Here is a 16,534-nt window from a genome sequence, read left to right as displayed (position 1 = left end):
CCCTAGGTCTTATTCATCTCTCTAGTCCATTCTTTTCCAAACTGAAGCATCTCAGCTTACTGGATCATTTCTTGAAAGAAAGCTACTCCAGACCTCTGACCATCCTCTATTACCCTTCTGAGCATTACTGTAGCTCCACTACATTTGAGATAAGAGGACCAAAACTGCACAGTATTCAAAGACCTGGGATCTAATACACGGTGCCATGATGCTGCTTGTTTTGTTCTCTGTTTTTACCCAATAATTGCTAACATTTGTTCTGGTTTGTTTGCTGCCAAGCACTGAATAGATCCTTCCATGAACTGTATCATAACTACAGAATTTAATTCCTCCATGGTAATGGTCAGTTCAGAAGCCGCTTTTTTCTTAATTTCAAGCTGCATTTGGGGGTTGATTTTGCATATGGGCATTTACTTTACACAGCTTAAATTCTTCAGTCAGGACTCGGCATTACTGAGTCCCAAATGACTTTGGATTGCCTCACTGCTCACTCTAACATTTCAGTAGCGATGCTAAGCAGCATATACCTGCTGAACTCAACTGGCAATCCACCTCCATTGGCAAAGCTGGCTATTTACATCAGAACTTCGGTTTGCCCATCCTTTTTCTCAATAACTTCTGCATACCAAAGCCTGGCCCCTAATTCTATGGCCAACAGGCTTCCTTAAACAGACTTAATGGACTTAGATTCCCAGAACATTTTTGGCTGGTAGACTAAATCATTTCTGTTTTATGATCTCTTCAAAAAAACTTCAAGACATTTGAAAAGCAGGATGTCCCTTCTCAGAACCGATAGTGACTCTTCCCAGGTAGACACTAGTTCTGCCTTTTATTATAGAGACTACTGATTTGCCCAGTAGACCTGACTTAACAGACCTGCAGTTCCCCAGATCCCTCATGGAACCCTCGTTATAGACTGACATCACATTTATCACCCTTCTCCTCAGGAACTAAGGGGGATACACGTTGCAAATATTAATCCAGGTATTTCAGCCCTGAGTTATAAGAACTCTTGGGCGACTGTTATACTTATGGTGACTTGCTAGTGCTTGGTCTATCTGTACCACAGACTGTTACAGTTGCTTCAAAGTTAGACAGATCTTCTGCTGGGTGTTTCAACTGATACATTTCATATACAGTATTTTAATCCCACAAGTGTGTGTATACACACACACTGCTTTGCAAGGAGGAAGACTTTCCATCCCCATGTTAAAAAGTCACAGGAAAGTTAAGAGACCTCTCAATCAGTGGCACATTCAAGAAGAGTCCAGGTACCTTCCTTCACAGCTACCCATTATGAGAACAGCTTCCCCAGCTAGAAAATATATTCAGAAGCTTTGACAAGAGTGAAAAAATATATAGTGAGCTATAAGACAGCCTTATATAAAACAAGACTTTGCAACAGGGTCATCTGTGCTTACTATAGTGACTTTAAGATATGTTACATAAAAGTATTATAACAGCCTAACCAGAGTTCAATCTTTTTACAAGCTAAGCAGGCATGCTTTCTAACCTTAGATGTCATTTTTATAATACTCTTGTTCACTGTTCTCTGGAAGAAGAGATAGGCCTTCAAAAAGGGATTCAGAAAGTCATTTGATGAGTCTTACACACTACTTGCAACACATTTTGAGCATACAAAAGTACATTCTAAAACCCAGAAGAGATACATAATAAATAGCTTACAAAGTAAAACTATGTTGTGCTACCTGAATAAGGTACAGAAGACAAATTGTAACTTACTAGCTTAATAGGCTTTTAGACAGCATATATCTCTATTCTTTCTATCCCAGTAGTAAGATATGTAATTTAAGTTCAATTCCTTGCATCCAACAGATCTTTCAGATGTTTTTTCTTGTCTGCAGAATCCCAGACAAACCCCCCACTAATTAAATTTGACACATTTGCATGTGATTTGATTCTAAATAAATTAGCTTTATTCTGTATTTGTTTCAAACCCAAAAGATAAGTTAAAAGTTAATGCTGATAAGCCAAAAAGCTGACCTTTAACTTCTGAAGAAAACTGAGCCAGGTGCCGGGTTACAAAGAGTCGCAGTTGCTGATTCAGGTCACAGGACAGAAGGTTAATGTTCCAGGAACGAATTCCTGCCCAACAAGAAAAAAAACATAAAGAGAGAGAAAAAAAGAATATAGTGAGCTGTTATTACATTTACTCCAGAAACAGAAGTAGAGATAAGAAGTCAACAGGAGACAAGCACCAGTGATGCTCTTCCAAAAAGCATACTTTGGATGGAGAAAGTCTTCAGAAGGGGAGGGCCGCGAGATGCTTACCTTCTGTCAAACATCTATCCCTGAAGTACATGCAGTGAGCAAGCCTTCATTCAAATTGCACTCCACACAAGTGAAACTAGCAAACTATAAGGGATCGAGGCTGAATTACACTACTGCCTCACCAAGCAAATACATTATGTTAGTCTTACATCTTCTGCATTCTCCAGCATGGGTCACTAGTAGAGATGGTCTGTTGGATGGTTAGCCTACCAAACAGCTCAGAGACACCAGCTTCTCTGCTCTAATAGCCTGTGCATCCTCCAAGTCACAGAAGCCCCCCCACAACTTGCTCTGCTTAATCACTCCTTCAGAGCCTCTGATCCCACCAAGACCCTTGGAGTTTGCTCTTTAATCTATATAATCTTTGTAAGCTAATCGCCTTCATATCACAGCAGGAAGCAGCATCTGCTCCCAAAGAAAGTGGCACCATGCCATGCTGGGGAAGTCACCTTCAGACCTCAGTGTGAGTGGCTGTACATTCTGGGTGACACCAAACACTACAGCTCACAGATCTTCACATCCCAGTGAGAAGCATCCTCTCCTAGATGGTGTGATACTACATTTTGGCACCATGAACAAAACCAGCCTCTTGTGCTGCTGCCTGCTGAAGTACAGATGTTGAAGGCCAATGCCACAGACTTCTAGGAGTTAACTGAAACAAGAATTTCAGCCCCACTGTTAATTGATGGAATTCTCACTGAGAGTTCTTCCACTGTCTTCTGGGGACATGTCCTCTCTTGCGTAAATATAATGTTTTATTGCATCTGGTATCTCCCTTCTTTCAAGGGAAGCATGTTCATTTTTCATGGAGATATCGTTCCCAGTTACTGCAGTTCTAGTTCTCCAACACAGTAACTCCATGTTGTGCAACAGCTTCAGCTGGCCACTAGTCTTCTCAGGTACAAGCTCCAGCTTTCTACATGTAACCAAGGCAGAGTTAGTAATCATTGCATCACACAGTTCAGTACTCTCAAGGTCTGTAGAACTTACAACAGCTCAGGAAAACTTTGTTCTTAGTTTCTTTTTCTGGTGAGAGCTGACACAGTAGAGTAACATAGCTTATTTATCACCTGACAGTGCACTGCAAAGTGCACAGAAACCCCTTCAGTAAGTCCTCTGAACATCACAGGGGGGGAAAAAGAAAAGAAAAAAACCAAACTACTTTGGTTGTAATTAGTAAATTGGGAAAACCATCTACTACCACTTTCAGTGTCACAGAAAAATCTATTCCTCTCAGTTTGGGTATGGGATAGGCACAAATGAAATGTGTAATAAGAGACAGGGAGCAAGAAGCAGAACAAAATGTTTTCCTATGCTATGCTCTTTGAAAACATGATTGTTTAAACAAATGTCCAATGTAAGTGTACCTTAATGCAGTACTGATGAGTATTCTGACCTGGACAGGAACAAGGTGGCACTCTGCAGGGCAAATCCTGCTGACTCTAGCTGCTGTGTCACTGTCATGGTGTCCTACTGCAGCAATAAATGCTATTTGAGGTACTGCTACACCCTCTAGGATGCAGAGAGGATAGATCCTCTTTCAGAGCAAGAAAAGAGTGAAATCATCATCTCACTCATCATCCTGCTTGTGATTATTTCTCCAACATTTTTTCCCCTCCAGGTAGCCTGAAGTTATTCCTAACTTCTTCCCATCTGCCATAATTTCCATTTACCATCCCAGAGCCCAGGAGCCAGAACATTGTCCTTGATGATTAGGACCTTTTCTACCTCCTGATACAAGAGTGCAAATTATACCATAATAAGGTTTCTAAATATTCATGCTTTTTGCACATGCACAGCTTGGGTAAGGTACCATGTGACTCATCAGCCTTCCATCTCTTTCCTTATGCCCTTGTGAACTTTTTTTATTTCCTGCTGAGGTCACTGGCTTATAAGATTTGGCATTTCCCTTCAATACTAGACCAAGTCTTCCAGATATTGTTTCCCAACTGGACAAAAGTCACACAGGAACAGAAACATAAACCCAGCATTTTAGAGTAAGTGTTGTTCAAGCATCCCACAGATACACAATGCCACTACCTAAGAAGTGCTACACATGGAAATATGACAGTTCCCATGATGTGCTAAATTCACTATTCCATTCTCCTGAACCAAGGCATGGAAAGAAGCCTGGGAAAGTGTGTTTTTTTGGATCAGCCAGAGCAAGAGATTTATTCACCCTTCAAAAAAAAATCTTTGTGGTTTCATTTTTCCTTTTTGCACAGACAGGGCACCACAGCCAACAAAAAGACAAAACAAAGCCTAGCTTTTTCATCCTTTTGAAAAACCTATCTAGATGTATAGTATGTAACACTTAGGTCCAACTTTGCTAACTTTATTTCCCAGTTTTGTTAATCTGATCGTTATCAGGGCTATAAGCCCTTTACCATACTTACCAGGTTGCAGAAAAACACTTTTCCGAAAGGCAGAAACATTTTGTTATTTACACTGCTTTGTTTCCTGAGGAAATCAAATCTTCTGCTTAGCAGCTTGTTCTACCCTCACACAAGCCTCAGGTGAGCCCTCCTCAGCAAGCTATCACTTAAGAAATGGGAATAGTCACATGTGCAACATTTCCACATCTCTTGAACTCCCTGAATCAAGAATTTAACTGTCTCCAACATTATAATATGCTATCTGTTGACAGAATGCAAGGCCCTGCTGCCATTTTAGCTGTTATTTTTTATATCCATCTTTCAATTTGAAGATCTTGGTCTATTTCAAGAAGAGGTCATTCTCTTGTTTCACAGTGGGGAAAACACCCCTATGACTAGCTGGAGGTCCTACTCCAAGTCAGTGGCAGAGGAAAGTCTGAAATCCAGGTTCCTAGCTCCCTCAGCAGTTCACTTCTACTGTTAGTAACTTACCAGTACTGCTTAAATGCCAAGAGGCATCTGCACTTGGTAGAATCTCAGTAGGTTTCTGGTCAGACAAAAACTAACTTTAGAACTTTTCCTGTGGTGATTACAAATTATGTTGCAAAATCGGCATTTGTTTTTATCTCCAATGGGAAATCCCAGGTGATCAGCATAGGAACGCATAATCAAAGAGCAAAATCCATTAGTCGACAGTCTGTTCTGTCACTGTTTCAAAGATTCAGAGAACGGATAAAGACGCAGGTTGGCACACCCGTTCAGTGAAGCACCAAGCAAAGATGATCATCCTGTTGTGCAGGAAGTTGGCACAGCCCCTTTGAAGAGGGGCTTTCAGAGGCCAAATAGTCATAATCTGACCTCCCCCAGCTGAATAAAGCCATCCCTTGGAAGAGGGAATGAAACAGTGCTCTCAGAGTAGCTGGTAAGTGGCCTGCCAGCAGAGGTGGATGGAAAAGATGCTGAAGTGGAGAAATTGGATGAAATTTGACATTTTTACACCCGCCCCCTCTTAAATTGCACTGTCCATCTGTTCCTCAGTGCTGCTGACGCTTGGGAGGAAAACAGTCACAGAAATATCTCCAAATAACAGTCTGGCCAATAGTTACAACTGTTATCACTGGCATCCTTTAAGCTAATGCGTCTTGGAAACAGGGGTGGGGTGGGAAAGCAGTGCATGCAAAGTCAAAAGGCTGTTATTTATTTCTCAGAGGCGCAAGACCAAGCTGCTTATTAAAACAGGGATTCCCTTAAGGTCCTGATGGGCCTTAAGGGCCTCTCCTTTCTCTTGAGAACCGCCAGAAAGTGCCACAAAGCAAGAACCACCATCTCACCAGCTCCTATCCCCCTCCCTTTTGAACAGTGCCGCATCTAATGTACAAAGACTAAGTCAGTGCCAAGGCCTGCAGACACTGCCACAGTACAGCTAGTGGAGGAGCAAACCCTCACGGCCATTCTGTTTTGCCCTGTGTCATTCCCGAAGCAGTTTGCTGTGGTAGCTTATCCCCCCTCAGCCACTCCTCAGACAGGGAGAGGCCCCAGCAGTGGGGCCCCTGTTTGCAGCTGTCCCCCTGCACCGAAGCAGCCCAGAAGGACAAATCCTCCAACTAATAAGTTAGAAGCCTGGGGTAAGAGGGAAATAAGAGGTAATCCGCTGAGCCACTAACAAAATAGAAACTCGAGGAAATTAGAAGCGTAACACATCTTCAAGCTTTAGGATGTTCACAACCAGTGTTAACCACATTTTGCTAATGCGAATAACGGCGTGCTCGGGGCGGGGGGGCTGGGTGGTAAAATAACAAAGATGGGGCAGTTCACAGCCTGAAGGCCTGCGAGTGCGGTGACGGCAGGGATGGAGCCGGACCCACTCGGCACCGATGCCACCGGGCTCGGCCCCGCCGGAACCGCCCTCCTGGCCACCGGGCCCGAACCACGCCCGAGCCCGGCGGGGCTTCTCCCCTAGCCCCGGGCCCTTCCCGGGACTCGCGGCCCCCAGGACGTGCTCACGGGCGGCCTCCGCCTCCTCCCGGCCCCGCCGGGGCACCGGCCCTTCCCTCAGCCGCCGGCCCCGAGTCTCTTCCCCCGCCCAGACCGGCGGGCCGCACCGCGCCCCTCCGGGAGGAGGGACACGAAGCTCTGCGGCGGGGCGTCGGTGCCGCAGGACAGCGCGGCCACCGGCAGCCCCGGGCGGCGGGGACAACGCGGCAAGCGCTCGCATCCCCGCGGCACTCGGAAACGGAGGGGGGTGGGGGGCAAGGGCCGCCCCTCCCCAGGGCCTTCCGCCGCGGCCTCGCTCCTCACCGCGCTCCAGGGCACCGCGCAGCGCTCCCCGCTCCGGCTCCGTCCCGATCTCCCCGATCACGACCAGCAGCGCGTGCCTCCGCGGCTCCCGGCGCCGCCGCCCGCCCGGTAGCCAGGGCGCTGCCGTCTCCATAGCGACCGGCCCGGCCGTAGTCTCCATGGCAACGCCGGCAGCCGCTGCTGCAGCGCGCGGTGACTGGCGCACGGCTCTTAAAGAGCCCGGAGCCCCTCCCTGATTGGCCGGGCTGGCACGTGGGCTCGCGCTACTGCGGAGGGGAGGGGGCGTGTCCTGTGGGGCCCCGCCCACCCGCCCCCATGGTCCTGGTCCGGGCCCTGGCCCTGGCCCTGGCCCTGGCCCGCGGGCGGCTCTCGGTCCCCGTTCCGGCCTGGGCAGAGCCGCTGTGGTGAGGAGGTGTTCAACCGGTCGCTGCTGCGGAACCCCCTGGCCTTGATCAGGGCCGCGCCACCCCGGCGGGCAGCTCGGGCAGCTCAAGGCCAAACTGGCAGAGCAGGGGGGTCACCCTGAGCCCCCCAACAAGTCCCATGCGGCGGGGCCTCGCGGTGGGACACCACCAGCGTCAAGGTTTGCGTCCCCTCGGTGCCTGAGCTGTTGCGTCCTTCCCCGAGCGCAAAGGCGGGCGAGCTGCGGGACCGGGCCAGGGGACTCCGTGGCGGGTGGTCGCGCCGTGGGAGCTTCCCCATTACCGACAGACCCTGGTGCCGGCTGCAGTGGGGCTCCCGGCCCAAGGGTGGGCTCGGGCGGTGGCATGGGGGCCTTCGTTGCTGGTGTTGCCTCGTCTCGGTCCCTGTAACCCTCTGCAGGAAGGATTCGACATGTTGCTCCTGTTGCTCTGTTACCGTGTCATCCATAATAACTTGTACTGCTTCCTTTTATCGCACTGCGTGCTATTTCCCCTTATTACATCGTAATATAATGAACTGCATTTCTTCTTCTATTAGACATGGAACTCCTTTTTGCTCGGTTTCCGATCAGCAAAACAGCCTCCTGCTCCGAGAGGCCCCAGTTCTCTCCCAGCTGAGGCAGTCCCAAGGGCTGTGCTGGCCTGTGGCACCCTGCCTGCCCGCAGGGGTCTGTCTGCCCACCCTGAGGGGACAGCGGCTGCTGGTGGGCTCCAGCCAGCATTGGGGAGCGAGGCTTTGGTGTCCCAGCTGAGCTGGGCACAGCTGCGCTCCCCCCTGCCGCACCAGGGGAAGAGCAGTGCGGTTGCCGAGCTGAGGTGCTCACGGCCTTGAAAACAGTAATTTGGAGAGGACTTCAGTTTACCTTTATGCTCTGAGTGTGAGAGAGTTAGTTAAATATGGAAATCCACAGAGATTTTTCAGTGCCTGGTGTTGAGTTGTTGTAATACCCACAATAAAATCATGGAAGCCAGAGGTGCTGAAAGATGCCCAGGCTCGGCATTGCCATTTATATGCCTTCATTCTTCTCCATCGCTTGGTAGTAAGCAGAACAGTAAGATCTTCATCTCTTCTGGTGGTTCTTATTCCTGTTCCATTAAAGACAAACGTAATGGTCTCCAGCGGTGAGTGAGGTGGTTTCCTGGATTCCAGAAACATCAGATAAGAGAAAAATCTCTCTGAACTTTCCTAGCTACCCAGTGTAAAACTGTTGTGAGCTGCCAGCCGCTGTGTAGCAGACAGATAGTTGCGTAGACAGGAGTTCTTACCATCCAGAGTGACCAGAGAGGGCCTTAATTAAGGGCACAAGTCCACACCACTGACAGTCAGTTCTAGCTAGCCACATCTTCAAAGCATTTCAATGCAGTATGTGGAAAAGCTGAGCAAACTCCCAGTGTGAGACTTCTGCATGCTGAACAAGGGAGTCACCAGAAAGTTGTTACAGATAGAAAAATCCACGTCTTTTCTGACAAAGAAAGGGAGAGCCATCCTGTGCTGATGCAGCTGGGTGGAAAAGCAACCCAGCTACTGTAAAATGAGAGTCAAGTCAGCAACAACCTGCAACGTTCCCTACAAGAGTGTCAGGTTCTGCTCCCCACAGTCGGCAAGGTTTCTGTAGGGATGAGCTGCAGTTTAGGAAGCTTGATCGGTAGATAAACCAGTGTCCTGCCCTGCTTTGTTCCCGAGTACCCACCAAGCCTGCAGTGAGGACACAGACGAAACCTCAGAAGGTTCGGGCAGTCAGCATTTTGGCAAGCATATGTGATTCTATAGCATCATAAGACTCCGACAGAAGACAATCAGGAAAAAAGCCAACCACAGAAAGGGGGAAAAATCCAGAATAATTATCTCTGCAAGCTACAACTGATGTTACTAGCTTACAGGGTTTTCTCAAATTGAAATCTTTAATCAAAAGGTGCTCTATCTCTCCACAGATAAATTAGGAGATGATGCAATAGGTCTTTTTCACATTAAATAGTGGTGATACCCCTGGCCATGATCTTTAGGAAGTAAATCTTATGAACAGAGAGAATTAGCGCATCAGAAAGTTTTAAATTATTTCTGTGTGTTGTAACCTGCATAGCAGCATTAATTTAGTTTGTCTCAAGGGATTGGACTGAAGCAGGTAAATATGTGAATAAAGCAATAAACCTGCAAATAAACAGCAGCGTACAATAAATTCTATCATGAAAGTAGGATTGTAGATCGTGGAGGGAAAACATGATGTTAAAACATGAAGATTTTCAGGTATTTTCATACCAGCTGGCAGAAGTGCCTTCTGTTTTCAGGTGATTCAGTCTTAATACTTGCTGCTTATTTTTGATATGGTAGCTTTCCAGAGCTGCAGCTTTTCACTGCAGTGCAGAGACGCTCCTCCAGCTGGCTTTCTGCCAAGGAGAAAAGAAACAGGAGACATGCAAACTGGAGTGAAAGCTTAAGAAGAATATCTGAGCACGGTTCTGTACCACAAGGACTAGAACCTCTAGGGGAGACTGCTTACAATTAAGAGATGGGGTTTTACAATGTGGTCTGTTTGCATTCTTCTACTATGCCATCAAATGACAGAATAATGATATTTCTGTTGCTTTCTGATGTGAATCAGAGCTGTCTGTGGTCATGGCAGAATTGGAGTGGCTTGGGTGCTAGTGTAAGTGCACTGGTAACGGCAGTGAAATGAGGGGTTTCCGGCGTACTAAGTTCCTCCTTTCCCCTCTAAATTCACACTCTGGATCCATATAGTAGATCTGTATAGCAATTACAGTGTAAGTTTCTGCTTTCATGCACTGCAGCAGTAGCTGGCACCCCCATGAAATATCAAAAGCTGACTGGCTGATTACAGATATTAGAGGTCCTGACAAACACCACAGAATGAGAGGTGGCAAAAGCAGACAAAAGGATTACCTCTGAACAGTGAAGGACAATGAATCACAGGTAAATGACCATCATAAAAATGGATTTAGAAAGTGGGCTCAAAATAGCATAGAAAGGATCTACATAACATCACAGGAAGAACAGTATGCACAATTTCAGTTTCTCAATGTCTTAGCCTGGAGTGACGGCCTCCTGCCCTCCCCAGCTAAAAATGTCCGTATGAACAAAAATACTTCTGGGAACCAGAGATCTATGGCGGCAGTATCTGAATGAGGGTAATACCTTTAACAGAGGTAAAATATAATGTCATTTTGGCTGTGACATTTCTAAGAAGCAGGGAAAAATATGTGACTGCCTAAAGGGAATTTGTTCATTGTTTAGGCCTTGATCGCTCCTGCAGTGAACACAGCTATCCTTACATGGAGCAGAAGAACCCAACGTTGATAATGCTTCCATGTAGGGATGGAGCCATGTGGTTGGGTATATTGTCACTTACAGGATGTGTTGTAAGATACAGAAAGAGAAACAGAGGGTTAACCCCATCAGTTTGACCAAATGACATCTATTTTTGCTTCTATTTAACCCTATGGGTGTTTTATCAGAGCAGTACTCCTATTCCTCCCACTTCAGTCTTACAGAAGGTGTTGCAAGGTACTGGATGTCTTCTGTGCTATTTGGAACAACTGCAGTTCTGACCAAGACTAGGATCTAAGTGCCTATTAAATTATCGTGCATATTTGTTGTGTCATTTCCACTCCTCGTAAGTCATGACCTCTAATCCTTTCACCATCTTTGTTGCCCTGCTTTAGACACATTCTAATATATTTTTATCCTTCTCACATTGCGGAGCCCAAATCTGCACACAGTACTCAAGGTGAGGCTGTGCCAATGCTGTGCATAGTGGGACAATCACTCCTTTTGGCCAGTTAGCTACACTGTGCCTAATGCACTCCAGGATACGGCTGGCCCTTTGGGCCACCAGGTCATGCTGTTGGCTAATAGGGAGCTCACCATCAACTGAAACCCCCAAACCCCCTTCTGCAGGGCTGCACTCCAGCCTCCTGTCCCCCAGTGTATACGTACAGCCAGAATTCCACCATCCCAGGTGCAGAACCCAGAATTTGTCCTTCTTAAATGTCATACAGTTGGTGATTGCCCAACGCTCTGTTCTATCCAGATCTCTGCGTAAGGTCTCTTTCCCCTCAAGGATAACCTGAATGGTTCCTCCTAATTTAGTATTGTCAGCAAACTTAGTGTGCACTCAACTCCTGTGTCCAGGTCATTGATAAAAGTATCAAAGAGAACTGCTCTAAAATTGAGCCCTGGGGAACACCACTAGTTACTGGCCACCAGTCAGATCATCAGGTCATAGAATCACAGAAGGGCTTGGGTTGGAAGAGACCTCAAAGGCCACCTAGTTCCACCCCCCCTGCCACAGGCAGGGACACCTCCCACCAAACCAGGTTGCTCCAAGCCCTGTCCAACCTGGCCTTGGACACTGCTAGGGATGGGGCATCCACAGCTGCTCTGGGCAACTGTGCCAGTGCTTCGCTGCCCTCACAGTGAACAATTTATTCCTAACATCCAATTTACATCTACCCTCTTTCAGTTTAAAACCATTACCCCTCGTCCTGTCGCCATACTCCCTGATAAAAAGTCCTTCCTCAGCTTTCCTCCCTGCTTTAAGCACTAGAAGGCTGTTATAAGGTCTGCCCGCAGCCTTCTCTTTTCTAGGCTGAACAACCTCAACTCACTCAGCCTGTCCTCTGTCATCTTCGTGGCCCTCCTCTGGACCCACTTGAGCAGGTCCACGTCTTATGCTGGGGGCCCCAGAGATGAAGGCAGTGCTCCACGTGGGTCTAGCTGTATGCTGGACATTTTGCCCAGAAGGATACTGTGAGAGATGGTACCAAAAGCTTCGCTAAAATAACAAACCCCCAAACATATCCACTGCTTTCCCTCCATCCCCCAGGCAGGTAATCTTGTCATAAAAGGACATCAAGCTAGTGAGGCATGTGTTTCCCTTCAGGAACCCATGTTGGCTTCGACTGATACCTGCATTGTCTTCCAAGTGATTTTCAGTAACTGCCAGAATAACCTTCGCCATAATTTTACCAGGCACCAAAGTTAGACTATCAGGCCTGTAATTACCAGGGTCTTCTTTCTTGCCCTTCTTGAAAACTGGAATAACATTTGCTAGCTTCCAGTCTACTGGGACCTCGCCAGATTTCCAAGACCATTGATAAATAACTGAGAGATGTCTTGCAATAACATGGGCAAACTTTCAGTACCCTGGGATGAATCACATCAGGCCCCATACACTTATGTACATTTGGTTGCAACAGCAAATCCCATACAAGTTCCAGGTCAGCTGGGAGCTTATCACTCCCCTGTGACAGTTGTCCAGCCTAGGGCTCCAGGCATCCCAGGGCCCATCATTGATGTTAAAGAGAGGTGAAGAAGGCTTTAAATGTCTCTGCTTTATCTTCCTCCTTATTTGTGAGGTGAGCAACTTCATCAAGTAACGGACCAATGTTTTCTTTGTCCTCCTCTTGCTGTTAGAATACTTTAAAAAGCATCTCTTTGTTATCCGCCACAGTACTGACCAGTTTCGACTGCCATTGAGCTTTGGCTGTACAAACTTTCTCCCTGCAGTGGCAAACAGCATCTCTGTAGGGTAGCCTGATCTTGCTTCCAAAGTCCATACACTTTCTTTTTCTTTCTAAGTGAGAAGCGGCATTCTAGACACTAGACCAGTCAAGTTCTGGAAGACTCTGTCTGGTGACCGGAAACATACTAAGTCTGAAGGCAGAATTTAACATAGTTATGAGGTTTATGTGGTAGGGATGCCTGTGATGTTAAAAGCCTGGGACTCCTGAAAGAGGAGATCCCTTTTAGTTATGTTTCCTACACTTCTTTGTAAGCCGATCGCTTTCTTTTATAGCTATGTAAAGTCCACTATGCTTCAATCTTAGATGTTTTCATCGGTGAGAGGGAAGCTGTGATGTCCCAGATATGTCAGACTGGGGAAACCAATTTGTTTTTGGAGGGTTAATCCTTATCCTTTGCATCCTTTATGCTCATCTAATGAACTATGCTAGAGGATGGTCTCCTCTGACACCGTAATATCCACTGCTCTTTAAGCCAGTAATTAAAAAGGCTCCTGAATCAAACATCTTCAAAAAAGGATTAAGTAACTTAGAAGTTATATGGCCAAATTCAATTATCCTAAAGAAACCAGACTTCTGAAGACACACCTGAATTGGCAAAGTGCTTAAATAAGTGTTTACAGTGAAGAAGCCCTAAAATATTTTAACAGTTTTTCATTTACATTAACCATCTTTTTTTTTCTGGAGCGGCACACTAGGACAAGAGTTCCCAGTCTTTTTGAGGCCAGACCTCACTTAAGAAACTGGTATTTATTTAAAAAGAAGGCTGTGAAGGAACATGAAGGTGTTATTATAATGTCACAAATAAACCATCCCTTGGTGAATGAGGTTATGATGTTAGAAACAAAAACCAAGCTAACTATTCTTAATTAACACGCTGGTACCAGCCCTGTGTCAGGGTACTGAAGGAAGGTGAGAAGCGTAAGGGTTTAGGGGAGCCCCACAGCAACACGTGGTGGAGCCAAGGTCAAGGCCTTTGGCGATGACCGGGACAGCTGCTGCACCCCAGGACGATGCCCGGAGCCCCGGAGGGCTGCACAAGGTCTGGGGTGGCCACACTGGTGGCCCTTGCTCGGCGGATCCGAAGATGCCGAGAGCAGGAGGCTCGGGGAGGTAGCCGGCGGCGGCGGCAGAGCGAGGGTGCCCGCCGCGGGTCGGGGGGGCCCTCGGGGTGGGATCCCGGGCTGGCCGGGCCTCCGCGCCCCGCTCGCACCTCCGAGTCGGCCGGCCCCCCGCTGCCGGGAGCCCCAGGGGCGGTGCGGACGGCGGGCGGGGTCCGGCCCGTTGCCGCCCGCCTGATGTCAGCGGGGCGGGCCCGGCCGGGGGCGGTGGTGGGGCTGGAGTGCCTGTGCCTCCGCCCGGAGCGGCAGTACCGGCCCGGCTTGCCGGCTCCCGCCTGAGATCAGGTAAAGCGGGCCGGGCCGGGGCCGCTGCGCCCGCCGTGCGCTGCCCGGCGGAGGCCCACCCGGGAGGCGGCCAGGGCAGCCTACGGGGCCGGCGGAGCCGCGGGGACACCCTCCCGCCGGCGGCTGAGCTCTGGGAGCGCGGCGGACCCTGCCCAGAGGTTCCGGCGGCGCTCGGGGGCGGCTCACCGGCGGGGCGGAGCGGGGCAGAGGCCGCACGTCGCGGGGCGAGGCCGGGGCCCGGTCACGGTCAGAGCGCGGGGGCGCCGCGCCGCGCTGGGGCGGCTCGGCGGGGCAGGCCTGCGGCGGCCGGGGCGAGCAGCAGGGGCTCGCCGTGCGGAGGGCGAGGGTCGGCCGGCTCGCTGGGCCCTGCCGAGCTCGGGAGCCCGGTGACCCCGCCGCTGCCTAAGTGGGCACAGCCGGGACCGCTCCTCCCGCAGCGCTCCGGGTACTTTCCCTTTTAGAAAGCACATCGGCTCATGGTGACCTTTAGCCGGTAGCATGCCGGTGTTCTTACTTGCCACGGGGCTCTCGGCGCGTAAAACGCGGTATTTACTCCCGGATTAGAGCGGAGAGAGAATAACGCATACAGAAAGTGGCTGGGTAGCTTTTAAATGTCTCTTGTGTAAATAATAATTGCAATAATACAGTACAATACTTCAACCTAGATTTTCACAGAAAAGTAGCATCCTTACTCCTTCAGTAAGTTTGGCTATCTTGCTAGGTATCTTAGTTTAGGTATCTAATTCGCACCTGATTCCAGAATTTGGTGCTTTTCATACAAATACTACCCGGCTTTGAAGGTGGGGCCTGAAGCTGCACTGAGACCCAGAGAAATGGATTCACACTGGAAGAAAAGAGTACTAAGAGTCCTGTTCTCAGTTTCCCGTCCTGATTAGTAGACTACATTGGAAAGGAGTATTCAAAACAAAATATAGCTTCAACCATCCATTGCAAATTCTGTAAGATACAAGAAATTCTGAAAAAATAGTCCAAATACGAGAAATCAGATAGTCTTCATAACTTCGTTCGTTGAAAGTTTGGTGCTGGGCAGTTTGAAGGGAAAGGAAGCAAAGGTTAATTTTGCTCTTTTATCCCCTTTTGTAGATAAAGGTGGCCACAAACTCTGTAATTTATAAGACTCAGAAAAAAGGCTGCCTGCAAACTGAGGGGGGATATACAGAGCAAAGATTTGTATGTTATAAAGAAAGCAGGCTGCTTTGTTCATGGCATAAAAAAGATGGGAAGATAACCAGTTTGTCAGGCACCATCACCCCTCATTGCTTTCTTTTATAGTAATGGCATGTAGCCTAGCAGCCCCATCCTGAACTTGTGCAGTCAGTTCTTTCCTTTTGTAGAATATTGTTCATGCCTGCATTGTACTTTGGCATTTTTCAGAGCATTGTTAAAAATTTTTTGTTCTACCACTTGTAGTCCCTCTCACTTTCAGATTGCTTCTGGGTTTAACAAGTGTACTCCTTATTTTGTGACCAAAGTGATTAAAGAAAACAGCAAACAGAATAGGAATAGCACATTGATGTTTGGACCCTCACTCAAACATACTTGTTTTGAGATAGAACTGATGATGATTACTTTCTGGCGATGGATATTCAACAGGATTTTTACTTATTGTACTGAAATTTCATCACAGCTATGCTTCCTTTGCTTGCTTATTAGAACCCCATCTAGATACTGCCAAAAGTCTTACTATACTAAAGCTGATATTCTGCCACTTCTGTCCATGAGGCCTGGTGCTCTGACATGAGAAGAAATCAGATCAGTGTTATGTGCCTTGTCTTTACAGATTTATGTTGGCTGCTAACTCCTCTCCTTGATAACAAATTACCAGTTTGTATCTGGAAGTTTGGTGATTTGTTATCAAAGTTTTCAAGGATTTGAAGGGCATTCTGAGAAAGAGTGACAGGCACATTTGCCACTTCTAGTCTTCAAATACCTCATTATCCTCCATGAGTTTTGAAAGGTAACTGTTAACACTTGTAAGAACATTTTTTGGGAAGAAGTCTAGACTCAACAGTTTTTTAAAACACCTGGCTTAGATAAGCACTCTTTAACCTGTTTCAACCTTGTTGAAGGCTGAAATCTTGCCCTTTGTCATTGTTGTTTAACTGACCTAGCTCCTGTTTTCTGTTAACCTTTTTAGAGAAGAACAGTAAATGCTTCTGCCTTCTGGACATTAGCCACCCAG

General features: G+C 47.5%; 1 protein-coding gene across 1 annotated transcript in view; it reads right to left on the bottom strand.

Moving 5' to 3' along the window:
- Positions 1-7,137, bottom strand: part of MAP1A (microtubule associated protein 1A) — a 66,789-nt gene extending 59,652 nt beyond the window's left edge. Inside the window, exons 1-2 of the mRNA XM_037395594.1 lie at positions 6,966-7,137; positions 2,005-2,106 (exon numbers count right to left, since the gene is read on the bottom strand). Of these exons, the coding sequence (XP_037251491.1) occupies positions 2,005-2,106; positions 6,966-7,125 (262 nt within the window). The 5' untranslated portion in view covers positions 7,126-7,137. The remainder of the gene's footprint in view (positions 1-2,004; positions 2,107-6,965) is intronic.
- Between the last annotated feature and the right edge of the window lie 9,397 nt (positions 7,138-16,534).

This window comes from Falco rusticolus, chromosome 7 (genome assembly GCF_015220075.1).
Source record: "Falco rusticolus isolate bFalRus1 chromosome 7, bFalRus1.pri, whole genome shotgun sequence".
In the NCBI taxonomy this organism is placed as follows: Eukaryota; Metazoa; Chordata; class Aves; order Falconiformes; family Falconidae; genus Falco; species Falco rusticolus.
This window is presented reverse-complemented; position numbering and strand designations above follow the sequence as displayed.